Here is a 26,529-nt window from a genome sequence, read left to right on the forward strand (position 1 = left end):
TCACTGAACCATGGAGGTTGGAAAAGAGCTCTGAGATCATCGAGTTCAACCTATGACCGAGCACCACCGTGTCAACCAGAGCATGGCACTAAGGGCCACGTCCAGCCTGTCCCGTAACACCTCAAGGGATGGTGACTCCACCACCTCCCTGGGCAGCCCGTTCCAATGTCTAATCAGCCTTTCTGGGAAGAAATTCCTTATGTGTCCTACGTAAGCCTCCACTGGCGCGGCTTAATACTGTGTCCTCTCTTCCTGTCGCTGGTTGCCTGGGAGAAGAGATCGACCCCTACTGCTACAACCTCCTTTCAGGTACTTGAAGAGCAATAAGGTCTCCCCTGAGCCTACTTTTCTCCCGGCTGAGCCCCTTCAGCTGCTCCTCATAGGAGCTGTGCTTCAGACCCTTCCCCAGCTTCGTTGCCTTTCTCTGGACACACACCAATCCCTCAATGTCCTTCCTGAATTGAGGGATCCAGGAACTGGACGCAGCTCTCGAGGAGTGCCCTCACCAGGGCCGAGTGCAGGACAGTCACTTCCCCAGTCCTGCTGGCCACACTATTCCTGGTGCAGGCATTTTTGAAAGTTCTCTGGGGTCACTCCCCAGGCCCAGGCAAATCGCCCCGTCCCTCACACCCGTGCCTCGGCCGAGGCGGCCCCGCCGCTCCCTGGGGGCGCCGAGCAGTGGCGGGAGGGCCGGACCGACCCGTGCCCGGGGCTTTGTCCTGGGGCGGGCGGAGGCTGTGACTGGTGAGCAGAGCTCGGTCCCTCAGCGCTCTCCTCCGGGTGCTGCAGTCGCTTGGATTTGAAATTCGAAGCAAAACTCAGGGCATGGCTTCAAATGTTGGCTGTGCAAACAGTCACAAACAAGATGGGACTCATACCTCGTGTATTTCACCTTCAGGCTTAGCTGTCAGTGTCTGAGGTGACTGAACTTGATTCAACATCAAGCCAATCACGAGGAAAAAAAATTCTTCAAAGAAGTTTTGGAAACCTGATGATTTATGCTTGAGAATGTGCAATAGAGAGCACAGGCATTTATTCTGTGAGCAGAATATGATCATGCATGCACACAATAATTTATTGCACACATTGTGCAACACTGTGCTCACAGTGAATACCTAACAAGTTGACTTTTACTAATACTGAGCCAGTCCTGTTCTGTAAGTACATACTGCATCAGGCCCAGTATTATGCAACCCCGCTTTTGGGTTGTACTTCTTTTAGCTCACAGATTAACGACTAAGCTGCCACTTGGTGCAATGGTCTAATACAGGTTTTTTATTATTTGCAAGTTGCTGATGTCCAGGAGCTTGCTAAGAGACTGCATCGAGCTTACCTACGTGCTGACCAAGCAAAACATGGTTCCCTGCACCAAAAGAGTTTTTCAGTGCTCTTGTTCAGCAGTGATACTGCAGGTATAAAAAAAGAGACAGTTTTTATTTCCTTATAATTTTAAGATGACATTCCAATATGCTTCACTATAAATTAATGCTTTGACATTTAAAGAATTACTTGTGCAATTTGTTTTAGATGGATAGGAAGGTTATTTTTTTGTTAGGCTTTGTAAAACAGGGTAAATTTCTCTTATGTTTCTCTAGATTACAGTTATCTAATCAGATTTGGTCCAATTCCAGAAGCAAACTAAAACCAACAATGACATGGAAACTTAGCAATGAACTATGTAAAGATCTCAAAAACTGTAATTTGGTCCAGATTTACTTCAGTCCCTCTTCAAATGAAATAGTTCATTCAGATGTAGTCTGCCTTTAAAACCAGAATGCAAACAACTACAAAGAAGTTCTCAATCTACTGTTAGCATCTAATCAATCAAATTAGGATTACAAAGCAGTTAAGGTGTCTTGCTGTGCAATTACATTTTTTGAACAAGGTCCGAAAACTTTGGAAACTAAGGTGGCAAAAGGATACGAATTCAGTGGATGTCTGTTTGCAAATCATTACCTAAGACCAAGCAGTTATTGGTGCTAACAGCAGGAAAAGGTGACAGAGATGTGTGTAACTGGGAAGTAGGTGAGACTCATACAGTTAAAAAGAACTGTGGAATAACTATTGGAATGCCTTTAGTTGGATGCCTTTTAGCATGGACAAGTGCATTTAAGATGGTCAGGAATTTGTAGAGAATGAAGACATTTATAAACAAATTCTTACTCAACAGTAGTTGTGTTTTAACAGAAATCAAGGATTCAGTCAAACTTTGCTACATCTGTTTTTCACATTTAGTCTTGAACAAGTCAGGGAGGCTTCATCCCAATGGCCATGTCTAGAAAATGTATATTGTCCTTCAAAATTACTGAATGTTTGGTGCTGCCCTTTTTTATGAAATATTCTAATTTTTTAATATTTCTGGAGTAAAACATTGGTCTAGAAAGTTCTAGGAAAAATAATAATTGAACAGCAACACAAAAGCCTCACCTACAAATTCAGTGGCGCACACAAATCCAAAAGTAATTAGGGAAAAACAGACTAATGTAAATACTACCAGAGAATTTGGAGTGTGAATGCTACTGAAGATGAGATGTCAGATAATTATGACAAAGAAATTATGTTAGGATTTTAAAATTTTTCTCAAATGCACAAGATAAAAGGAATAGTTGCTATATGACTCCGTCTTTGAATTGTTTATATTTGCAAAGAATTCTTTATTTTCAATGTTCCTAAAAGCACAAGATATCCCTTTGCTAGCAAGAGATTATGTTGATGAAGTTCTGTCTGCCTCTTCACCTTTTTTTTCCTTTAAGTTAGCCAAAACATTGAAAACCCAGAAACATAAAAAGATTAGCTGTGATTTTAGGTGATGGCAACATATAAATCAAGTTTCTCTCTTTGCGTAAGAATTGAACTTACATAGTTCAATTACATAGTTACAGATCACCTCTGTGGAGAGTGCATGAAATATGAAGCAATAAGTATGAACAAGAGCATTGTGCAAGACGTGTGAATCTCTTTAATGTTACAGTGCAGCCTAGATCATTGTAGTTATTCCAATGGCTGCATTAATGCCCATTCATTGATTAGAAGGGTATAGACAGGGTTCATATTGCAGAACACATGGAGTTTTCCTTGATGAAAAATACTATAGAACTTGAAAAGCCTGGGAAAAAGATGTCTGAGACAAAGGGTTAAGGGTTTGGCATTAAACATAGATGGTGCTCATTTCTTGAAGTAATTTGTGTTTTATGAAACAACATGGTGATAGGAGTCAATGAAAAAGACACATTTAAAGCAGCAAATAACTACTTAAAAACAGTTTCTTCCATAAAATCACTCTATGGAAATTGTCCAGCTCCACACAATTGTTCTTGACTTTTGAGCACCACCTTTCCTGTCTTGGGTATGGACATGTACAACGCTTCCTTCTTCTTGCAGAATAGTTCAACAAGAGCTCTGGGCATTTGCATCCAAGAGTAATAACGGACTCTATATTCCCTTTTTTACAACATAAAAAGGATAAGAAGCAGTGGTACAATGGTTGAAGCTGTGAGAGCAGTGCTATGCTCTGCAATGAAAGGATGAACCCAACTCTCCTCCTCTTGCTTTCAAACCAATGTTCTGCTGTTAGAAACTGCTGAACATGAAAAGCAGATAAATGACACAATATCAGTATTTTAATATTCCAATTAATGCACAGATAAAAATATTTGTTGTGCTTTATAGTGAATATGTATTTAATCATGCAATTGTAAGCTGTATATTTTAGGGAAGGATTGTTTATTTAGTGAAGAAATGCAAACATATTTTAGGAATTATTCAGAAATTAGCTATGCTTTTCAGTTCTAGTACAGGCTTTATATAAAGAATTTGTTTATTCTAGAGATGTAAACACTGTGTTCAGATTTGTTAATAAAGACAATTAATTTAATTATGCAATAATTAAATTTAATTTATTTAAAATATGCAATAATATATTCTGTAGTAGTGTCAACTACATATTCGATGGGGGTATTAAATTTCTAGATAAAATTCATTGAGTAAAGACCACAATTTTCCCATCTAACTTTGAGGATTGCAGAATAGTAGTGCAATTGGTTTACAGTTAAGCAAGCTACTTTGAAACTAGGGCAAGAAGTACTACAGCTTCTCCTTGTGTCATATAATTTGTAATTATTATGTTTCAATATATTCCTTAAAGGCCTGAGATCAAAAGATTGACAAAACACTTTATGCGAGGAAGAAGGAACTACTTTATCCACAGAGCATTCTCCAAAGAGCTTTAGCTGAGGGGAAATGGATGAGTTATTGTTACAATGTTATTTGGATTTGTATAAGCTTTTAACACTAGTTACAAAATGGCAGCATAGTTAACAAGGGGTGGTTCTCTCACAGGGGAACAACACCTTGAGTTCAATAGCAAACAAAGGACAGGAATGTCTTTGTGAAGTATCCTGTTGTGGCTGCTCTTCAAGGGAGCATGCTGGACTAGATGGACTTTTAGTGTAAACCACAGAACCAGTTCTTATTTGACAAGGAAATTGAAAAAAGGAAAAGACAGCATTTATCAGCCTAATAGATAAGAACAAAAGCAAAAAAATATGAAAACCTATCACCAGATTACTGGTTAAATTAGTAGGTTAAATAAGTAGTATAAATCATTATGAAATTGAAACAGCCATGTTACAGAAACATTAGGCTGACCTTATCCCTGAAATAATGTTTTTGAGAAACTTGCAAACTGAACTCACTGATTCTGCAGAAGGGATTCAATGTCTGGGAGCAGCGATCCTGCAGTTTTGGTCTCCATTGCCAACTGTAGTCATGCTGACCTTACTGGATGGAGCTCACTGGAGGTCATCAGGGGCTTCTCATAAAAGAAAACCAGATTGCACTTCAGGTTACATCTGAGACAATAATATAACTGATCACCATTGGCTGTTATTACATTAGGTTTTAACACTGCCAAACAGTGGTTATTCATATTAATTGTAAATTTAGTCTTGCACTGAAGCTTTAATAGTCTGTCACAAGGAATGGATATTTATTAATGGCATTTAAGTTATATTTTTTCATTTTCGTTTGATCTTTCCATTGGTTTCTTTCCTTTAATCCTCCTAATAACTTCTCTTTTCTTTATTATTTTCTCCTATGGTGTACCTGTATCCCCTCTATCAGCCCATTTTGCCCACGAGACCTTTCTGCCTGCTTTTCCTCTCATGTAGAGGCAGCCTCACCTTTGAATACGTGTGTATTCCATCTCTGCAGCCTCCTCATGGCTCTTTTCTCCTCATTTGCCTGTTCCTTTAAGCAACAGGACACATGCCAGAGACTGCTGTTCTTTCATGTCTCAGCCATAGTCCTGCAGTTTTGCAGAAATTGGAGGCTTGCAGGGAGGAGATTGAGTTCGCAACAGGAGTCTGCCTATCTGCCCCTAGGCTGCAGATTTTGTACCTGCTCCCTGTCCTTTTACTTAACAGCTGGTAGAGACAAAAAGAGGTGAACAAAGATAAAAAACCCGACTCTCTGTTTCTCTTTCCTCCAGATATACCAAAAAGAGTGAGGAAAAGGTCACTGTCGACTGGTGCTAGTGCAAAAAATTTGGCTTTGAACATATTCTTGTGTAGATGTAAAGTAAGGCAGTAGGTGAATATAAATGCCCAGGTTACTACAGCTATTATATATATATACAGCTATATATATAATTAAAATATTCTGCTAATATTTTAATTTATATGCAGCAAGAATCTTCTTCAATAAACAATACTCCTTGTCAAAACAGTGGTGGCCTAAACAGTGGCAGAACAGTGCAGCTGCTCCAAGTTTGGGGTGTATAACTAGGGGTGGCGCCAGGTAGAATTGTTGCTTTGGTGAGTGCTGAGGCATCTGGAAGGATATGAAAAGTCATAGACTAATGTGTGTGGATTTGGGCCAGTGCCTGTGTGAGAAGCATTTGTTAGCTGTGGGGCTCTAAAGGCTGCTACAGTTAGCCAAGGAGACTTGGGAAGCTTTTGGGATATCCCTTTGGGAAATGTTTTTCTAGAGAGCTGAGGGTACATGCTTTGGTTTGGCAGAGGACTCCAGGATCTCCAGTCTCTTGCTAATGGTTAAAAAACCTTAACAAACAAGAAGCCTGAATGATGGTAACTATAGTCTTATTTACTGCTGTCCTGTAGAAAGGCCAGCAAGAAAAGACACAATTTATCACCTTGGTGCTGGTTTAGCAAGAACCTTCTGTGTTTTCTGTAGAAATGGAGGGAAAAGGCATCTTCTGCTTCAGGCCACATACTCCCCAGGATCAACAATGTTATTCAGCTTTATGATTTGTTCATTTCCTGCATATTGAATATGGAGATGATGGTCATTTTACACTTTAAAATGATTGCTCATTTTGTTTAACTGAGCTACCAGTGTAGAGCGGTTAAACTGCAAGCACAAGTGTGAGGAATTAACTGCCCACAGCTGGTGAAAGATCCTGAACTCTTTGTCACTTGCTTATCTTGGTCTTCAAGAACGAGGATTTCTGAAATTTCTGGCAGTGAATCAAAGCTTTTGTGGAGAGGATTTTTGCAGTGGGGATGTTTGGTATTAGTTTTAGAACACTGGCAGCCAGCCCTTTACTTCTAATTAATGAGAGAGAGATTTTCTAACAGAGAGAGCTCCTTGATTTAATTTTAATTTTTGTCAGAATGTCCAGAGCATTGAATGGGTGTCTGATCATTGGAACAACATCCTTAGCACAGATTGAAAGAATTAATACAATTAATTTACTACCACCACAGGAAAAATTCTAAGATTTCGTTTATACAGATTGAGACTGATAATGAATATGCAAACCCAAATGTACAATACTCTTGCCTTTTCTATGATGCAAGTTCAATTTCTCATGTAAAGCTGAGGGCTGAGAGGCAGAAAGCAATTCCTTTGGTACATGTGAGATGGAGGCTTTTCTAATTCCTATTCCGTGACTGGAGAGTCCATGGGCTACTTGTCTCAGGTAGTAACTGAAACCTTTTCCCAATGATTGCAGCTATCTTAGTGCTGATCTTATTTTGTTTTAGAGCATTTTGAAATATAGTTATAATGCAAGCTTGGCAAAGGAACAGTGTAAAATGGAAAAATAGCAAAATGTGCGGAGACTGCTGTTCATTTTGTGAGGCAAAGCTTGTGACTTAAGAATGCTGCTTAGCAACAGATGGGGAAAATCTGAAGGTGATCACATCATCTTGCAGTCCCTGAAAATTAATTATTCATGTTCATTCTGCCTTTTAAGTCCCATCCTTTTCATGCTCGTGTTCTGCTTGTTCCTTGGGATGAGGAGTGTGAGATGGCTCAGCCATGTAACCCAGTTTTGTTATCCCCCATTCTCATGCTGATGCAGCGGTGATGCAACTGCAGAGCTCTAGCTCAGGGTGCTCCAGTTCTCTGTCCCACTATGCTTACACAATGCCTATTGATCCCTAGGGAATAGGACCCAGAGGTGTCTGGGAAGGAGGGAAGGACTGGCACCCCAGACCGTGCAGCTTCTGTGGATGACTGTGTCACTAGGCACACAAGTCTGTCTCTATTAGCACCATTCAGCACCAACCCTTGGTGCAACTCCTCCTCTGCAACTTCTCACACCTTGTTCTCCAACAGTTTGACTTCATATATCTTTTTCATACTTTCAAAGAGCACAGGGTGGCTTTTCTTTCCTAAGTTTGATTTCCTTAGGAAATGACCCAGATTCCAGATTGAAAAATTTATTTTATGGTATTGCTAATGAAATTGGCAGATTGTGGAATTTGGGAAGCTGTAAAGTCCCCATTTGATTCATGTGCCACCACCATCATTCAGCATGCACAGAGTAGAAGCATAAATACAATATTATAAATTGGTAAGTAGTGTTTAATTTATTTATCTGCAGATGCCTTCCCTGTAAACCAAGGCTTATGTTGACCAAGTCATTAATCAACTTCTCAGGCTTAAAGTATAAACATTTCATATCCAGCTGAAATATTCATTTGCATAAATAGTTAAGGAAGCAATGATTTGCATTGATATTTAACTGGTATATGCCACCAGGGATGTTTTTACTTTTCCCTGGGGGAACTTCAACTTTTCAAATGCAGTTATGACACAACATAGCATGTGAATTACCCAGAACAGTTACTGCTTTTTTGTTGTTTCTTATTAGCCCAAAAGCAAGGCACCTTCAAGGAAACATAATGGTTTTCTCTACATAGAGCATTGAGAAAACTTTGGGGTGAATTCTTCAAGATATTGCTTAGGGATAAACCTGCAGACTATGAGAAGTTTTTTGTGTAAAAAATGTCACCATATATTAATTATGCTTACTACTTAATAAAACCACATTCAAAGACTTGATCATATGCCTAGATCCTCTAGCTGGCATCTACACAGAACTGGGGAAAAAATCTACCATCATATAGCTGCTAATTTGAGCTTCTAAATTGAAGGTTTCAATGTTCAGTTAAGGTGCAATTAGTTGAAAATGAGGTATTATGTACCAAAATCCCCATGTCAGCTTTGAAACTTAAGCTTATGATGAAGTAAGACATTCCAAAATTGAAGTTATGGCTGCATTCTCTCTTCCTCTCTATGCCAAACATGTGTTCATAATCCTTTCTACTTACTCATTATTTCTTAACACAAAACAGCAAATTAGGTCCATATGAGACTTTTAGATAAATAAAACCAGATCATAACTGATTTGGCCCTCAGCCTATTTTGGTATCTGCCAGTCTAAGCAGTGTGACCCTAAAAATAAGGGTCAAGCTAATTGCAGTTGCTCAGAAATCCAGATTTTCCAGGTCTGAACTGGGTCCTGCCCGCCAGCCCGAATTTCTTGGTAGTATTTAAAACTCATTCTTAGAAAAAGGATTTGAACTGAGAAAGTCTAGCAGCAAACTGTAACTTCTTGGTTCTTCTACCACTTAATCATCAGCTTTCCTGTCTTACAGGGTAGTGAGAGACACTCTAGAAGGTAAGATTGAACTGGCTTCTAGACAGGTTTTTTGGTGAGTTTGTACCACGGGATAAGTGTCATATTTGGTCCCAAAGCTACACTGGAGGTGGCAGAACGTTTTTGCCTGTGACTTAGGATGAATCAGTGCATCACTGCTAGGAATCAAGAGAAACCTCAGTGTAAGCTGCTCAGAGTATCACTAGACTCTTACTGAAATAAAGACTTTCGTCTTAAACTGATAATAAGCAACAGCATATGAGAGCTGAAAAAGCATATGGAAATATATGAAAGATATTATTTTAAAGTTTAAACTAACCTATGAGTCAGTGGTGAGTTTCAATTTCATCATGGACTTGCTTTGTCAACTTGAGCATAACCCTTTGCCTTTAGTTTTTCTGGCTCTCTGTTTGTGAGATAAAAGGAATACCTCACCAAGTGCATGACTAAGTAAGTTCTTAATTTTATAACCTAGCAAAGAGACACAGTACTCTTCTCACAGGGTCTGGTTGGTATTTGTCTAGAGCTTGTATTCTTTCAACCACAGTAGGTCAAGTTAAATGAGTTCTACTTATGTCCATAGTCATTAAAAAGGACAGTTACTGTATTAGTATTAGAAATCTTCAAGTCCATGAGCAAGCCTACTCTGTTACTGGACAGTCATTTCGCTGCACTCTGAACTTTGTATGTTACTTTGTACCTCATCTCTGCTAGTGCACTGCTGGTACATCAGAACAAAGGAAAATACAAGAGAAGGTATTATTTTTCTTTTAAATTATTATAAAACCTTTATAACCTATTACAAATAAAAAGTTAAGGAAAATTTTGAAAAAGGAATTACTGTATTTGTTTAAGTCTTTTTTAAAATCTTCTTTTCTGAGATAAGATTTGTAGTTAAGTTCCTTGTTTCTAACTGTTATTAAGCAAGGTAAATAAAGTCTATACAATACATTGGAAAAACTCTGGTGGAAGTATTCCCTAACTGACTGGGAGTACATGAAATATTTTGTTTTGGTTTGTTGTTGTTGTTTCTTTCTTTCTTTCTTTTTTTTTTTTTTTTGTTTTTGTTTTTTTGGCATGGAGGAAACTTCATCTCCAATCTTTCTTTCTTTCTTTTTTTTTTTTTTTGTTTTTGTTTTTTTGGCATGGAGGAAACTTCATCTCCAATCTGGTTAGAATCCTTGATCCAGTTTTAGAATTTGAGCTTTTAACTATTTTTGTATTCAGTAAACAAACACTGCAAAATCTCACCCGTGCAGAATGCTTCATGCTTGAAATGTTGTAATGTTCCTACAATTGCATTTAGATAAAGCTGTTCACCTTCAGATAATGAAACTGTTAAAAACACCAAAATCCAGAAAACCCAAAGAAAGGAGAGGAGAGAGTTCTGACTTGTGGAAACAATCTGAGCTGGCTGTTCTGGGAATGATCTTCAGAATTAGCTCATTATTTATTCTTGGTGCACTCCACCAATTAAACAAACAGTTTTAAATATAGAACCAGGGATGGACTTAGCTGGCTTTTTCAGGGTCGTTCCAGAGACACAGCCACTGAAGATGTGCAGGCTCGTGTCACCCACCCTGCAGGTATTCTGTGTGTGTGTGCACGTGCAGGTGCTGATGTGGGACAGCCCAGGCTGAAAGCTGGTAATGGCCCAAGGGAAGTCAGACATTCTTGGTGGACACCAGTTGAAATTCCTCTGTTTGGGTAATGACACAGGAGTTATTCAAACCACTAGAAATATGTCAGGGATCCCTAAGGAGCTGGTGGGGCTGACCAAAAAAACCCAAACCACTGCATTTTAATACCAATAGCACTTTGTGGAAAAGAACTCAGACAACTTAGTATGTGATTCAAACCTATCAAGTAAATATTAAAATGAAAAACTTGATTATGACTTCTGTCAGCTAGTGATGTGCAGTATAATGCAAATATTTAAGAAAACACAAACTTACTATAATAGCTATATGAACTGTAGTACAGCAGATTTATTGTTGAAGTTCAAGGCTTGGCTGACACATCTTCACTATCTGAAAGACTGTCTGTATAGATAGTACCTCATCCACCAAGATTTGCACAGGACATGTCTTGAAGATTTTAGGTATTTTTCATATTTGGTATGGGCAGGACTTTCCTTGAAGGATCTCTAGACTTTTGCTGTTGTGCTATAGCTGCAGGTGATCTGAACATTTGCATCCTGGCCAGCTTTTGTTAGGAGTGTCTGCCCCCCTTACTGTCACAATGCAAGTGTTGGAAAGACGTTTTGTAAGCTGTAGAGAAAGTGGATTGATACACTTCCAAATGCATCTGTGACAAATGAAACGAGGATTACAGAGACTTCAGAATCGTGATAGTTTAACACAAATATATGTTGATTTTAAAGACCATAGTTCTTCCCAACACTTAACACTCAGAGATATAGGATGAAGCAGAAACAAAGCATATTTTGACAATGGAAAGAGTTAGAGAGGAGGATTTCAATAAAGAAAAATTAGACAGAAGTAGGAGACATGGAGTTAATATTTTTGCTGTTGCAGATCTCCCACATCGTAATGTAAGTGCTTAAGCATGGAAAAAGAGTTTTTGCAGGATCTGAGAACTTGCCAGTTGTAGTACTGCAATATGTAAAAATGGTCGTGAGATATAAATGCCACAAGAAAGTTTGCAACTTCTGCTATCTATGTGTAAGATTCCAAGAATTTTGTGACACGTAAAAAGTACTTTGAAATTTTTCCAGGGTGGGAAAAATTTATAAAATCAACTGATTATGATTTTATTGTGTCTGTTATTTGGACTGCTTTTAATCTGTTTAAAAAGAAATCTAAGACAAAACTGAGAATTAAATGTTGCAAGAACTGCCAACCTGCTGCTCTCTTTTCTCTGAGTGTCAGCTTTCCAAGTGTGCCACGCCTCAAGTCTGGGACCAAAATGAAAACTAAGTACAATACTTTTTTTATGTAAGTCCCTGGATATTAAATACTGGACAAGGCTCCAGTACAGCCAGTCTTGCAAAGAATTCAGTGTTATTTTTGCTCAACAGACATCACAAATTGCAACAATATTTAAGCAGCATTCTTGAAGGGAAACAAAAGGACAAGAATACAGACAGTCATGATTAGGATAAGAGATGTGAAAAAGAAATAAATCAGAAAATTCCAGAGGAAAACCAGAAGAAAGATAAAAGATGAATAGAGAATCTGAGAATAATGTAAATTCACAAGAATTTACATTTTCACAACAAAAAAGTGATGGAGAAACTGTAAGATGTTACTTAATTCAGTGCTAAATGATGCTGTGAGTACAGGACACTAGGACACACGGATCTCCACTACACAGCTGGGACATTGCTGGGACATTGCATTCACTGAAGAGGATGTTCAGAGGAGGGATAATGCACGTGTCCCGCTGTGTATCCTCATGGAACTGCAGGGCTCTATGCAAAAAGCTCAAATTAGAACTATGCTGCCTATTTTTAGGGGAGCTGAAATGCAGCCTTGTCAAGTTTAGGCTTCATGTGCCAATTTCACTGGGAAAACTCCTGAGCTTTGAATCACTTCGGAGATGGTTTTGTATGTGCTTGAAATTTGAAGGTTAGCATATTTCTGTGGACAACAGGTAATAGCCACTAAGGAGAGAGAAACCAGAGCTATTGCACTGGATTTATAGGTGGGAATTTGTTTCTCTTCTTGCTAATTCAATTATGTAAAGTTCCAAGTTTTCTGAGTTCAGGGGGATGAAATTTGAATTCATTGAACTATTTATCAAAGTGAAGCTAAAGATATGAATGGTGATTTTAAAATAAAACCCTTAATAAATTTATTGTACATATATGGTCGATTTAGTAGTGATTCTGAAAATTCTACCCTCAAAATTATAAACTTACTCTCTGGCTCCTGGCTAAAATCCTTTACTCAGTAGTCCCACCTTAACAGTTTCTGAAACTGTATGTAGTTTTCTTTGGACCTAGCTCATGGTAAACCTTAGCATCTCATAAACAGGAAGACTTATGTGTGGTTTTTTGACTATTGATTGTGATCTGAACTTACCCGAGAAAGGTTACAGTAAAAAAGGCAAGTCAGTTCCAAAAACTTTTGCCACGTAGCTGCTGTGTTTTCACAAACAAAAAAGAATAAAAATGAGAATCGTCTAAGTGCCATTCTGAGAGCTGAGGAAGAAGCTGAGAGTCCAAGAACAAGTTTGCACTGCTGACTAATAATACCAGCTTGGAAACAATGCCAGCTGTTTAATAACTCTGAGCTCCTTCTCTTTGATAGGAGATGATCAAGATGAAAGAAAAAAGAAGTAACACTGAGGAACAGAGGACCCTAGAAATGAAAACTATGCTTTTATTTATAGAGGGAAGCTCTCACAGACAGAACTGGGGTAAAACGCAAGCTGAGAAAATGGTATCTGTTTAGCCCTGATTTAATATTCCTAGGAAGGCTGTCTTATAGCAGTTGTGGATTAAGGTAATTTTGCCATGTTTTTTAAAAAAAGACACTAAAATTAGTACATACACAGGCCTATTTTGATATATTGCAGCAACATGTTCTGTTTAGACAACAAATCACCATAGCAGCGTAGCAGCCCTGGTTACTCTCACTAACTTCAGTAAGAATTCACCTCTAAGCTAAGTATTGGCTAACCAAGCTACTGAACAGTTCTTCCCCATTTTCAAGATTGTGACTGAGGATATTTCTTCTTTCTAAATTATTGAGGAGAAGCTTTCAAAGTCTAGATCAAAATTCAAATGAAAAAATGGCCAGCCTATTTGTATTGAAAAGTCTGGGAGATGAACTCCTAACATTTTGTACTCAAAATAAAAAATGGCACCGAAACTTTAAAACACTTGAATATTTCCTTGTACAACCTTATCAAAACATGCAAATTAAGAAAGTGCAAATACTATTGGTAAGTGTATTTTCAATGCAAGAAGGTACCTAACAGTTAACAAGATATTAAAGACTTCATATGAAGCACATAAAAGGGTTTATTCTTAGTTTAATTCTGCAAATATCCAAAATTACATGAAGAGTGAACATACGAAATAAGTTATAATGACAAAGTATTACAAAATGCTGGAGCAATGGTTTCTGAACTTTTTGGTTTCTGACCCTACTTGCATTTCTTAAAATCACGTATTTTACAAAACAGATCAACTGAATATGAATTTAATTTAATTTAGGTTACCTTTGAGTAAGGGCTAAGGAGAATTTTATCCTAAAATGGTCCTTATGAAAGGATTGTAAATGCAGCTCATGGAGCCTGAAATACTGGAAACAGGACAAGTTTCTTTAGTTACATTCTTAATGCTGTTTGGCATATAAGTAATGTATCCATTTAATAATTATTTTTTGGCAGATGTTTGGTTTTGGATTCTATTCTGCAGTTGGAATTGGAATCCTGACTAAGGAAAGCTTTAGAGACAAATATTTTAATTCTTAAAAATGAAGTTATTTGTGGTTGTACTATCACTCTGCAAATGAGAAATCACAATCACAACAATCCTCACACTTAAACTTTTCCACTTCCCAAAAGAGTCACTGTTTTTAACAGCATAGCTACATATTTTATAAACTGTGTGGATTTCTGGTCAACTAGCTTACATTTAAGTTTTGAAAGCAATCAATCTAACTGCTACCAAAAAAGCCCTACTTTACATGCTCATGCAGAAGTAATTTTGCAGGTAAAGTTTGCTCTGGTTAGGGACTGCACAGTGACAATACTGCCGGCAAAGCCTCCTTTTTCAGCTGTAGCTCGGAACTGCAAGTGTCCCCACGAGCAGGAATAGTATCCAGGTAACTTAAACACAGGGACTACAGCTTCATCTATCCTGTGCTAAATATATTTGCTAATATAAGCTGCATTTAGTCCTAAGAGGTTATGTGGTTATTCTAGAAAAACTCTTGTGTGATCAAAGCCCAGAAGCTGCAGAAAGGAGCAACTTGGCAACTTCTCTATAGCATGTGAACCCCACACAGCGGGGCTTCAGCTGTTGAGGGACCTGGCAATGTGAAGTCTTGGTTTGGGATAAGGAAGAAGCTGAGACACTCCCAAAGTGAAGGCAGGGGGTGTTTGTGTTTACTTTTTAAAATAAAAAAAGCATGAATTTAAAACATCAGCAATGACAAGATTCCATGACTGTTGATGAAAGAGAGCTAAAGAACACCCCAAAGCCAGGATTTTCATTGTTCACCCAACTTTGTGTTGTGATTGCGTTCAAGAAGAGCCTTTGGCTTGGGTATTTCAGGGAGAAGTGGTTTCAGGACACAGGACCTCTTCCACCTGGGAGAACAATCCATACCTGCTGTCCCAGGAGGACACAGCTCCAACTGGCAATCGAACCTAATACAGTGAAATGCCAAAGTACAGGAGCAATAATAACATGCAACAATGTTACCTGTGGCTGTTTCAGAGAAAAAGGCAAATCCTGCATAGAGAAAGCAAAAGGAAATGCTTTACAAAAATTCCACACATATAAGCAAAAGGCAATTTCATCCAAATATTTAGCAAATAATTATTTAATTGCATTATTTAACTTTGACCTAGCACACAATACAAAGTTACAACTTTATCACCTCTTACTATACCCTTCATTTTCACCCCATACACATCAATGCAAAAACCCCAAACCTTACTGACAGAGCTGAGGCAGCATCTGTGAAAAACCCCAGACCCACAGTTCATGGAACACCCTAATGATGCAACTGCATAAACAATGTTTGTTCTCAAAGGCTGGTCAGCTCCCCTTTTCTGAATCAGGCTCTACAGGCCAGGCACTCAGGACAGTTATGATCTTACTCTGATTTTCAGTTCTCTTAGCACCACGTTGCAGGCATTCTCAACCCTAAGCATATCTGCGAACATTAGTTTGAATAAGCAAAAGTCTCATGGAAAAACTTCTTTTCATATTACATAAATTAGAATCTAGGGCAATAGAAACCCTATGATCTGGATTGTAAACCACACACTAAAAAGAAAGATGTTCCTATATCAATACAGCCAAATGAAAAACAAGATAAATAACAAATTTCAATTTCATTATGGGTGTATTTAATACTAAAATTTGCATCTGCAGCAAAATGTTCCCTTGGAAATTTGTCACGGCTCTGCCATAGAATAAAGTTAACAATTCATAATTCACACTTAAAATGCACAATAAACATTATACCTGAAAGTGCACAGTACAGTTTTTACCAAAACTGGACACAAAAAATATTTTCTCCTTTCATGAAGGAGATACTTTTGATCAGTTGCTCCCATTAGAATTGTACAAATACATGTGCAAGTCACAGATAAAGGTTTTGTAAATAGCAAATGTAAATACATTAGCATGGAATGACACTGGACCAACCCTTTTGTTGGCAATGGCAGTTTTGTTACACAGTTGTATCAAAGTTCAATGTAGAATATATAATTTAACAATACACACATTCACAAACTTCTCCCTCTTTTTGCCACACAAAATGCTACAAATATTATCTTCTACGTGACACTGGCTTTACTGAGTTTATTGACAGACAGTTGATTTGAGACACAAAAATGCAAGTGCAATAGGACACAAAAGAAGCCAATACTGGAAGAACTTTCAACATCTTTGGAAAACCTTGCTTAGAAAACTACTGCATTTTACAAAAGGAAATATTCTTTGGTATAAAGGAACAGTGCCAATGGTATGCCCAGATTTTTCACTTTCCAGTGAAAGATGTGAAAGAGCTATCAAAACTGAGTAAAAAAACAAAGCCTCTTAAAAGTATAAGTAAGGCACACTCAAAATTAAGTTGCATTGTGGCACCACAGAATCTCTATCCAGTCAGACCAAAGGAAAGCACTTTGCAAAATTTAGCAACACTGAGCTGTACTGGCTTTGGAATGGCAAAAAGTATAATGGGCAGTAAGGTAAGCAAGCATAATGTAGAGCATAGCATAAGAATGTATTTTAATGTGACAAAGGCTTATGGTCATGCTCTAAAACTCAGGATTCAGCCCAAGTATATTGTAAACAAACTCCTGAGTAAAGACCACAATGTGTTTCAAATAGCTCCATCACTGTCAATCGAAAACTGGAAGTGGCCAGAGCTTGAGACATTAAAAATAGCAAAAGCAGTGTTGTATCATGCAGCAGGTCACACAGACTAATCAGAACACAGCACATTTTTAGCTTGAACAAGACATCATAACTTTCACAAGAAAACACCTTTATCAGTTAATCTTAGCACTTAATTCTCATGGTCTTGGTGAAAAACTTCATTCCGTTAATTCAGTGGTGTTATAGAACTGGTTTAAGTGCTTTAAAAAGAATAAAAATAATTCACAGTTCTCTATTAAAAATATTTTTTCCTCTTGAAACTTGCCTTCAGTAATAATTAACTCACATGTTAAAACTGATGGAACAGCATTAGCAAGAAACAGCTGGTTATCTTAGAGGGGGCATTTATTAAAATATTTCATGTATTTGCCAAAGTACTGTGCCAGAAAAGCTTATCTGTGCTCTGTATTGAACAATCTCATGAGTCATCTTTTGCTTTTTCCTTTCGCTAGTGCCTCTGCGTAGGTCAGGTGAATAAAGTCAAAGAGTTGTGTAGCATTGGCAGCATTACCCAAAATCTTGGAGAGCTCGTCCTTGGACAGTGTCACCAGCTCTGCAATGCTTTTAACGTGGGTCATTAGGGCACGGCAGTTTTTTGCATTAACCCCTGGCATTTTTAACAGGAAGTCCTGAGGCCCAGGGTTGTACTTGTCTGACTCAGGGAGAATTTCGGAATCTGCGGTGACAGCCATCGCTGTTTCTGCATCGGGTTGGGGTTGGTTTTGTTTCAACTCTTCAAACAGTTCAGCAGTAGTGTGGGGAGAGGGACACCACAGGATTCGTAACTTTGGGAAGTGCAGTGTAAGAAGGGTTAGTTTAGAAGTAACATCATTGCTGGAAATTTCTGGCTGTAAAGAGCCTCGTGGGATCAAGGAGAAGGATTTGTTAGGATCAAATTCAATGAGGAGAACTGGCCGCTTGTAGTAGCGGCACATGGAAACGCACTGTGCATACAGCCTGCCGTTGTTTAAGGAACCAATCAGATCGCTGATACTCTTCCGCTCCACACAGATGTCAGGAGTTAGAATATAATCCCCAACTTCCAAAGTCACAGGCTCAATGTCGATCCCACGGCGATGGATCAGTGATGGAAGCTCACTACGGAATTCCCGCATATCCACGATTACGGTTTGCTGAACACCCTTCTGTTCCTGTCCACCTACAGAGCAAAATAAACACAGTTATCCCCATACTTGGCACCTCGTGCTCCAGTTTTTTTCCTGTGTGCTGCCAAGGCTTCTGCAATGGATGGACTTCTCATCTTAAGTTATACCTCAAATTCAGCACTACAATAAATCCAGACTTGGTTTAATTTTTAACTGTTATAGAGAAAAATGACTTGCCTAATTATATACTGTAGTTTATGGGGCATGCTCTGCAGCTTAATAGAACTACCATGCTACTTGCTGTAAGCTTTGTATAGGTGACAATGAAATACATTAAGCCATAGATGAAAATTATTTAAATGAATCAGAGAAATCTTTAAAAGGCTGCCTGCAAAACAAGATAATGAAGCTGATCCTTTTTATTTGCAGCTGTTTCCCACAGAAATACAGTTCTTTATTAAAGGAATTATGTGTTGGCCTCTACAGATCTGCAGAAGGACACATAAAGAGACTGCAGCACTGAGGCCACAAAAGATGGAATAGCAAAGATTAGAGAGCATATGGCAAAGGAGAGCAGGATTACAGAAATGACAGCAAAGAAAAACAGGCAGAGGCACAGTACACACGTCACAGGAAAACAACAAAAATGTGGTTAGAATTGCAACAAAAGAAAAAGGATGCTTTATTGCAAAGAAAGTGATCAAACCCACAATGTGCAGTTGTTTACCCAGGCAGCATGTTTTGCCAAGATGAAAAGTCCCCAACATTTACTAGCTCAAGGACAACACTTTCTTTGACCATCTGTAGACCTCAGTTTCCATGTTTTAATTTCTCTTCCTACAAGCAGCACAAGACAGTCTCATAACCAACAATCTACCTAGAAACAATCCAAATGGTATCTGCCTTAATGGTCAAATACTTCAATAAGCTGTATTTTCAAAGGAAACCACAGTTTGTTGTCACTGGGAAATAATGTTTCTTTAGCATGAAGACTGCAGAGCCAATGTATGACATGTGTCTGCCCCAGGTGCTTTGAGAGGGATTTAAAGTGCAATAGTTCTGGGACTTTTGGAAAGCTCTGGGCTGGAAACCTGACGTAGGACCTGCTCACCTGCTTTGCGTGTGTCAGCAGAGACAGAGGCAGGTCTAGCGTCTCTGAGGAGGTCTATGTTTGTTTCATCTCGTCCTTCTCTTTCTTCAGGAACAACCATGCTGGCCTTCTCTCTAAGGAACCACAAACAAACACACAATAAAAACTGCAAATGTAGGAGTAAAGGAGACTGAAATACTTCAGTACCCATCCAGATGTAACATTATATATAGTTTAATACTAAATGCAAATCCAATCAGAAATGCAATTTACTAGATTTTACTAGGTTTTTCCTTTTACGAAGGAACTAATGACTAGTAATAGCACTGTAACCCACTGAGAAGGCACTGTCAGTAAAAACACTGTCTTATACAGTCTAAGGAAATAGAAATTGTTTTGTTTCCCTAATTGACTTAGGTTATAAAAGCTTCAGAAATTATCTTACAAGAAATGTTACCTGCAAAAACACAATTACACAACTGAACTCCACAGACAATTAAGAAAAAATCCAAGTGATGCTGTTTAGCCTTTAAGTTAATATTGAATCCTGCTAAAATTATTAAACAAAACACCAGGTGCTTTGAAAAGGAAGGTTTTGACTTTCTGGTGATTCTCAATAGGAAAGTACTCTTTATATACAAAAAAGAATTGAATTAAAAGTTTATTTAAAGCCTTCACACAGTTAAGAACTTCACTCTATTTAAAATGTCAGCATGTTGAGGAATTACATGAAACACTAATTATAAAGGCAGTTAAACGAATTGTGTTACCGAATAAGTTTCTCAAAGGCCTCCTTCTCCTTCCTCAGAGCTGTGAGGTAGCGCTGCTCTTCCGTGGAGCCCCCATATATGAGGAAATAAACTCTGTAGGTATAAAAGAGAAAAAAAAAAAAGAGGTCACAAAACTTTGTGTTAAGTTAAAAAATCCACAACCAATAAATTTAAGATTAGTAGCAGTAAATGCCTGACAAGTTAGTTAATAGTATATTAAATTTTAAGTTTTCTGTATTTTTAATTAGTATGTGACATTTATTTATAAAACTGAGTTTTGCAATTTCCAGGCATATTAAATACATATACCCAATGTGTTGATCTTTCGGTCAGCAAATGCTATAACTGCAAATACTCGTTTTCTTTATTGTGTTTTCCTTTACTTGTTTTTCTGTTACAGTTTCTGAATTACTGGTCTTCAGCATGATGAACATCAGGAATGTGAAAATGAATTAAACCCAAAATGAATCCTTTTGTTTAAAAATCCTATCTTCAGAGATGGTTTAAAATGAGACTACACCACCTCAAAATGATTTACTGCCACTAAAATCATCGAAGCAGAGGTCTTGGAATTGTTTTTTTTTTTAGCAGATATGCTTCTGCTGTTAAGGGACTGAATACCTGCTGGAAAGTAAAAATTATCTTTTGGTTACACCAGATGTTATGCTTTTGTTTAAACTTCAGGGCTAAATAGGAACTAAAAGGTATCTAATGAAAATGAACAGCAGCATGCTCTGCACTGACTGCTGGCAGTGCACTTTTAAATTTTTTTTTCAGACTGGAATTGCCCTGGCCAAGTCAACTTGCCTCAAAGGCTTTCCAGGCCTGCTTGCCTTGTAGATTTCCAGCTGCCGAACAAAAGTGAGTTCTGCATCATATAACACAACATATCTGGGTTCTACTTCGTGCAGCACCCGAGTGAGCGCGTAGGGATCTCCACACCCCTGCAGCGGGTGGATAATCGTCAGTGGGTCCTTGAAAATCCCATAGTAACAATCTGAGGGCAAGTTCACATCAAAATCTTCAGGAATGGTCTCTTCAGTGTTGGCTTCTTGGCTACTACTTAATTCTTGGTTGTCTTCCACCTCAACCTCCTCTCTCTTTTCCTCCTCCGTTTTCCCTATCATTTCAATTATAGTCCGGTCTTGCTGCTTCTTGTGTTTATTTTGTTTTGAAGAAGCTGTGAGTTTGGCTTTCTTGGCTTGAGGCCCTGTGTCAGGTTTGGCATTTCCTTTGGACTTGATGGCTTTTCTGTCCTTAATCCACACTTCTCCAGCTTTCTCCTCCTTTCCGAAGGTTTTGTTATACAGTCTTGTTAAAAAAGCTTCTGCTCCAGCAATAATATACTCCCTGAGCTGTGCACAGGCTCGATCATCGCTGGCACAAATGAGCACTTGCCCTGCAGTCAAGAAACAATACCATGTTTACAGCCTGTAGTGCTGTGCTTCTTATCCAGCTACAAGCACCTCCCAAGCCAGTGGGTTGCCCTGATCCAAGCACTATGCCTGCCAAATGCCTTGACATTCAGCTGCCACAGTTGCTCTGGACTTTGAGAGAATCTAAATTGCATGGCTTTTTGTACCAAATAAGATCAGAGAAGAATAGTGGAAGTTCAGCATTCCTTATTCTTACAATATCTAAATTTGTAAAGTTTTCCTTCTGACCATTGGAAATGAGGCAGATACAGTGTGTGTTGAAACATATTCGAACAACTATTCATTTTTTAAGATGTGGAATAAGAGAGAACTTAATTTAGACCACTCTAATTTGTCAGCTGTGTTAGAGAGTCTACAAAACATGTTCCACACAGTATTATTGACATTTGTGAATAACAATTCTCCACGAGCTGACTCAGATAAACTCCTACAACACTAGGTGAGAGAGACAGTTCTTAACCAGAGTCAGAACACAGTGGGTGGGAGAAAAGAGCACTTTTTTACCCTTACTATTTCCTAAAATAAAACTTGCTAAATTTTAAGGGAACGAAAAGCCCTAAAATAGGAAAGGCAGCAAAGCAGTTAAGACTCTCTTCCCTTCCTCCTAATCTCTACCTCATTTATATGCAACTCATGAGAAGCAAATTTTCAGGTGCATGAGAAGAATGTGCAAGTTAGAAGGGGCATAAGGCAGAACCCCTATTTTTGTTTTGAACCCAAACTTAAGAAATGGATGAATGGTACCTTTATTACAAATTTCCACATCAGTTGTATTTGGCTTGGAACTAAGGTGTCAGTACAATACTGAAATGTAACTTAAAATATTTTTTCAGAATAATGTAGGTTCTTTTTTAAAAAGTATTGCATTGCAGGAACGAACAGCATTTCTCTTTTAGAGAAAGACCTAATAAGAGTTTATATTTTACATAGTTTATGTACATAATGTACTTAAGTCCCTCATCTTAAGGCCACAAATTACTAAATTTAAACTAGATCTTTGATAAAACTACAGAAAAGAATTAGTTCCTTCTCTCCAAGGTCAAGTACAAGTACAAACCAGTAGAAGCACTGTGAAAGCTTACATCATTTAGTATTCTCTCACCTGGACCACCAAGGTTGTCACTGTTCTTATTCTCTTTTTCAATCTCTTTCAGTACTTCTCTCAAAGCTTCCCATTTTGGGTTACTTTCTAGAACCAATTCCCTTTTCAGTTCTGAAACAAAGTAAGATTGAACATAGCAGTTCTTGCAGCCAAAATATCCTTTAGACTTTAAATCAGTGGTTAGATGTCAATAGTGCGATGCTTGTTGGCAAATATGATATTCAACAGCCTACATATGCAACTTGTTATGCTAATGAGATGGAGAACACTCTTAAATTTAAAAATGGAGATAAGTGCTTTTGTGAAGCAAAAAGCTGAAATATTCACTCATTCTTCAATTCTGAAACTCCTGAATATATTTTTTAATAAAAGCAACCACAGCCTCCTACTCTTTTACATAAGATAATAAAGATGAAGCTAAACACCAATGTAATGCAAGAAAAATTCCACAAAAGTTCTCCCAGTGATCAGCTGAGCAAGCTTAGGAGAATCCCCTACTTCTTCCTGACTCTTCCATGTTGTTTATTATATGCTTTTGGAACTAAGATTATGTCTCAGTTAATCCCAGCTAACAGACTGAGATCCCGAGCTGTGGAAGTTCATGCAGGGAACCAGAGCACAAGTAATAATATGCAAAGCACTTGGAATTGTGTGACACTCTCAAACTTAAAATTAGGAATGATCAGTACCATTTTCCTTTTTTACATCACGTTTTTCAGAGCATTTGCCTTTCTGATTCAGTTTCTCATCTGCAGTGCGATAAACTCGAGCTCGAGCATTCACAAACATTGAAGTACTGGAGTCAAGGAATAGCCAGCCTGGAGAGGAAATGAGAAGGAAGCAGTAGTAGTTTGACATCTGCAATGTGTATGTGTTTCAACCCTTTGCAGTAAAAGCCCCAGATCTCTAAGCTGGAATACCTGCCCTACCTGCTTGCTGTGTAATTACCAGCTTAATAAAAGACAGAAATGTGATGCAAATCTCACACTGTTAAGTAACAGCAGTTAAGTGGGAAGATGAAAGAATTATCTGTCAATAAAAACCTACGTCCTTATGGCTGGTTATGTAAAACCCAATTAGATACCTTCATATGTTTGGGAATGTTAATTAAAAACATCAACACTGCACTGCTTCATGCATTAACTTGTGTGGTTATTCTGTTTACCTGAATTCTCACCAAAAGCTTTTTCACTTGCTTTCAGTGACTCCAGGAGATTAAGGAAAGTGACACAATCATACTGGGTTAGATACAGTAGCAAAGTACGGAGGATCTTCAAATCCTGGACCAAAGACTTTGTCTTAGCTCCAAGCTGATGCCAGAGAGGATCTAAATAGTGACGTATTGTCTAGAAATATAAATTGGAAAGTTCGGAGTGTCAAACATACAGTATTGTATTATAGCTTCTAACCAAGCTGAAAATGCACTTTTTCTCTTATTTTACAGGGGATGGTACTGGTTAAAAAAATATAAAGATGTGCTGGTGAGATACTTGTTTTGATATAAGTTACCGTATTTTAGCAAAGGTAATGTAATATAGATGTCTTTATGAAAAACATTTCAGCAATTAGCAGATGTATACAATTTAATGCTTTCAGTAAATTTTTTCCTTTCCATCTCATAATAAAATACTGGTTAAATTTAAAAACCACCCTTATTTTACTGGTACTGGCCTGTTGTATTTAGTATCCAGTGTCCTTTACTTAGGTAGAGCAAAAACCATTCTAATGTCATTTAGTTTCCAAAATAAGACGGGTACCATGAAGATGTACAACTTATAGAGCTCAAGAAAAAATCTTCAAATATTTAAAGTACAGAAGGCCTTCCATCCAGATTACATCACAGTTAACCAATAACTGTGTTGCACTGTGACTATTGATTTCACCCTAAAGAAAGCCTGTTTGCCAAAGATTGCAGATCTGCCAAAAATAACAAACACCACACAGTTACTGACATATATAATGATTAAAGATACAGCAGATACATGCATGTGCATATTGTCTATTATGTACAGTGCTTCTCCTACTAGAAAAAATAAAAAACACAGGCAAGAAATTAAAAAGGAAAAGGGAAGTATGTGTGTGGCAATAACTGATATGTATCTCCAAAGTATTCTGAGCTGAAGCTGCAGCTGTCTTTTTAATAACAGCAGCCACAATTATTATTATAACCATGAATTCGGATATTTTTACTGTTGGGATTTCAGAAATGAAGGAAGAACAACAATACCAATACATACAAACCCTACTGGCAACTGTCACATCACCATTACGTCCCCTTGTACCAGTAACAAACATGTCATGGGAGAATACTCAGCTGCTGCTGGTTATTTATTTTGCAAATAACATTTCTGTTTGCAGAAAAAGTGGCAGGCACTTTAGAGATCTACATCCTGTTAGTTATACACTGCAGAACAATCAAAATGGTTACCTTGTCAAAAGGTTTAGCAATAGCATTCTCTAATGATAGATCTTCTACTTCAAGAGCTGGATTATAACGTTTGAGTTCCCTCAGACATGCGTTCAGAATGTCCAGGATTGCAGTCTGGATAGCAAGCATAGCAGGGGTCATTGCCACGTGTATTTCCACCACTTCAGGTTTATGCTTCTCTAAAAATGAGTGCACTGCTATATGAAATCTAAGAGAAAAAAAGCTTCTTAAGATTTACTTGGATAGTTTTGACTTAGAATTACTCAAAAGTTTGTATAAACTACAATTACAATTGGTTTAAATGTTAGCAAGTTAGTTAATTCCAAAATAAGTTTGTACTGATGTGAAGACTGCAATCTTACGAACAGCCTCAGAAAACCATCTGTTCCACAATTATGACTGTAGTCATTCTAGTCATGTGAGCCTATAGTGCTGGTGGATGATCCATGGAAAATTACTGCACTGGATTCTGCATCATCATCACATACAGCAAATATTAAAATAAGCCAAAAAAATCTTGTAAGAGAGAAACTAGAAGGGGTTCATGAATTCTCTGAAATCCCATGGTGGCACCAGCAGATCCTGTGATGTTCCCAGCTTGCAATGATAACCAGCAGGTCCCTTTTGGAACCCTGTCCTTGAGCCACTCTGGCTCCACAGGTCCAGAGATGCCAGCTGATTGTTCCTGGCAGGATGAGGCTCAGGCAACCCGATGGCTGCTGACCTCTGGAACTCCATGGACATTTCCCTTACTGCATGCTGCAGCCCCAGGTCTTTTCATGGGAGTCAAGGAAGGAAATCTAGAGAGCTTCTACTCAACCTTTCCTACCCTAAGTATGTCCACTTCTACTCCCCTGGGATACTGAAAGACAGACTGTTAAGGAATTTCCAATGCAGAGGAACAGTTCATTAAGATGGAGTGAAACACATTCCAGCTTGGACTAATGGAACAAATGGGCAGAGCTCCTGCTCAGTGCAAGAGCACTGACTGGGTCATCAAAGAGTGTCAAGTTCCATTTGTGGATCTGCCCCTGAAGACTCGGTGCATACCACATCTTGGCAATTTGTTTTTTAACAGTCATCAAGAAATATTCTTTATACACAACACACGTGTATTAAAGATTAAAAAAATCTGACATGTAGAAAGAGAGGCAGGGAGTTTCACCACAGCTGGAAAGAAACACCTCCATGAATGGCAGAACTGAGAGATTGTTTTCCTGTCAATTCATGGCTTAAATACTCTTGTTTAGTAAGAGAAACTTTTCTCAAACTATTAAGAATGTCACTTTTTGCTGTGATTTCTGTTGACTAAAAGAACAGCTTTACCATAAGGTTCATCTCCTTAATAGAGTTAATTTGAGTCTATTTTATAGACATAGTTCAGAAATTCAGTATCGTCAACACCACCTCTGACAAAAACTGAAAAACTTTTGTTTGGGAATACAGGAGGGAACACAGATTAGCAGTGTGACTGCATAGACCTTGTTTTCTTAGGAACCCACTGTAAAATCCTTCATCTTTCCTCTAAGTTTAACTCTCCAGTGAAGTAAAGAAGTGCCTCACCTTGGCCACAGATAAAGCTTCCAGACAAAAAGATTTT

At 38.1% G+C, this 26,529-nt stretch overlaps 1 protein-coding gene across 1 annotated transcript in view; it reads right to left on the minus strand.

Moving 5' to 3' along the window:
• Positions 1 to 13,880: 13,880 nt before the first annotated feature.
• Positions 13,881 to 26,529, minus strand: part of ERCC4 (ERCC excision repair 4, endonuclease catalytic subunit) — a 21,334-nt gene continuing 8,685 nt past the window's right edge. Inside the window, exons 4-12 of the mRNA XM_017734255.1 lie at positions 26,493 to 26,529; positions 24,930 to 25,043; positions 23,667 to 23,847; positions 23,191 to 23,319; positions 22,502 to 22,612; positions 20,771 to 21,362; positions 19,964 to 20,056; positions 19,215 to 19,327; positions 13,881 to 18,156 (exon numbers count right to left, since the gene is read on the minus strand). Of these exons, the coding sequence (XP_017589744.1) occupies positions 17,423 to 18,156; positions 19,215 to 19,327; positions 19,964 to 20,056; positions 20,771 to 21,362; positions 22,502 to 22,612; positions 23,191 to 23,319; positions 23,667 to 23,847; positions 24,930 to 25,043; positions 26,493 to 26,529 (2,104 nt within the window). The 3' untranslated portion in view covers positions 13,881 to 17,422. The remainder of the gene's footprint in view (positions 18,157 to 19,214; positions 19,328 to 19,963; positions 20,057 to 20,770; positions 21,363 to 22,501; positions 22,613 to 23,190; positions 23,320 to 23,666; positions 23,848 to 24,929; positions 25,044 to 26,492) is intronic.

The sequence above is a fragment of the Corvus brachyrhynchos genome, unplaced genomic scaffold (assembly GCF_000691975.1).
Source record: "Corvus brachyrhynchos isolate BGI_N302 unplaced genomic scaffold, ASM69197v1 scaffold5, whole genome shotgun sequence".
NCBI lineage: Eukaryota > Metazoa > Chordata > Aves > Passeriformes > Corvidae > Corvus > Corvus brachyrhynchos.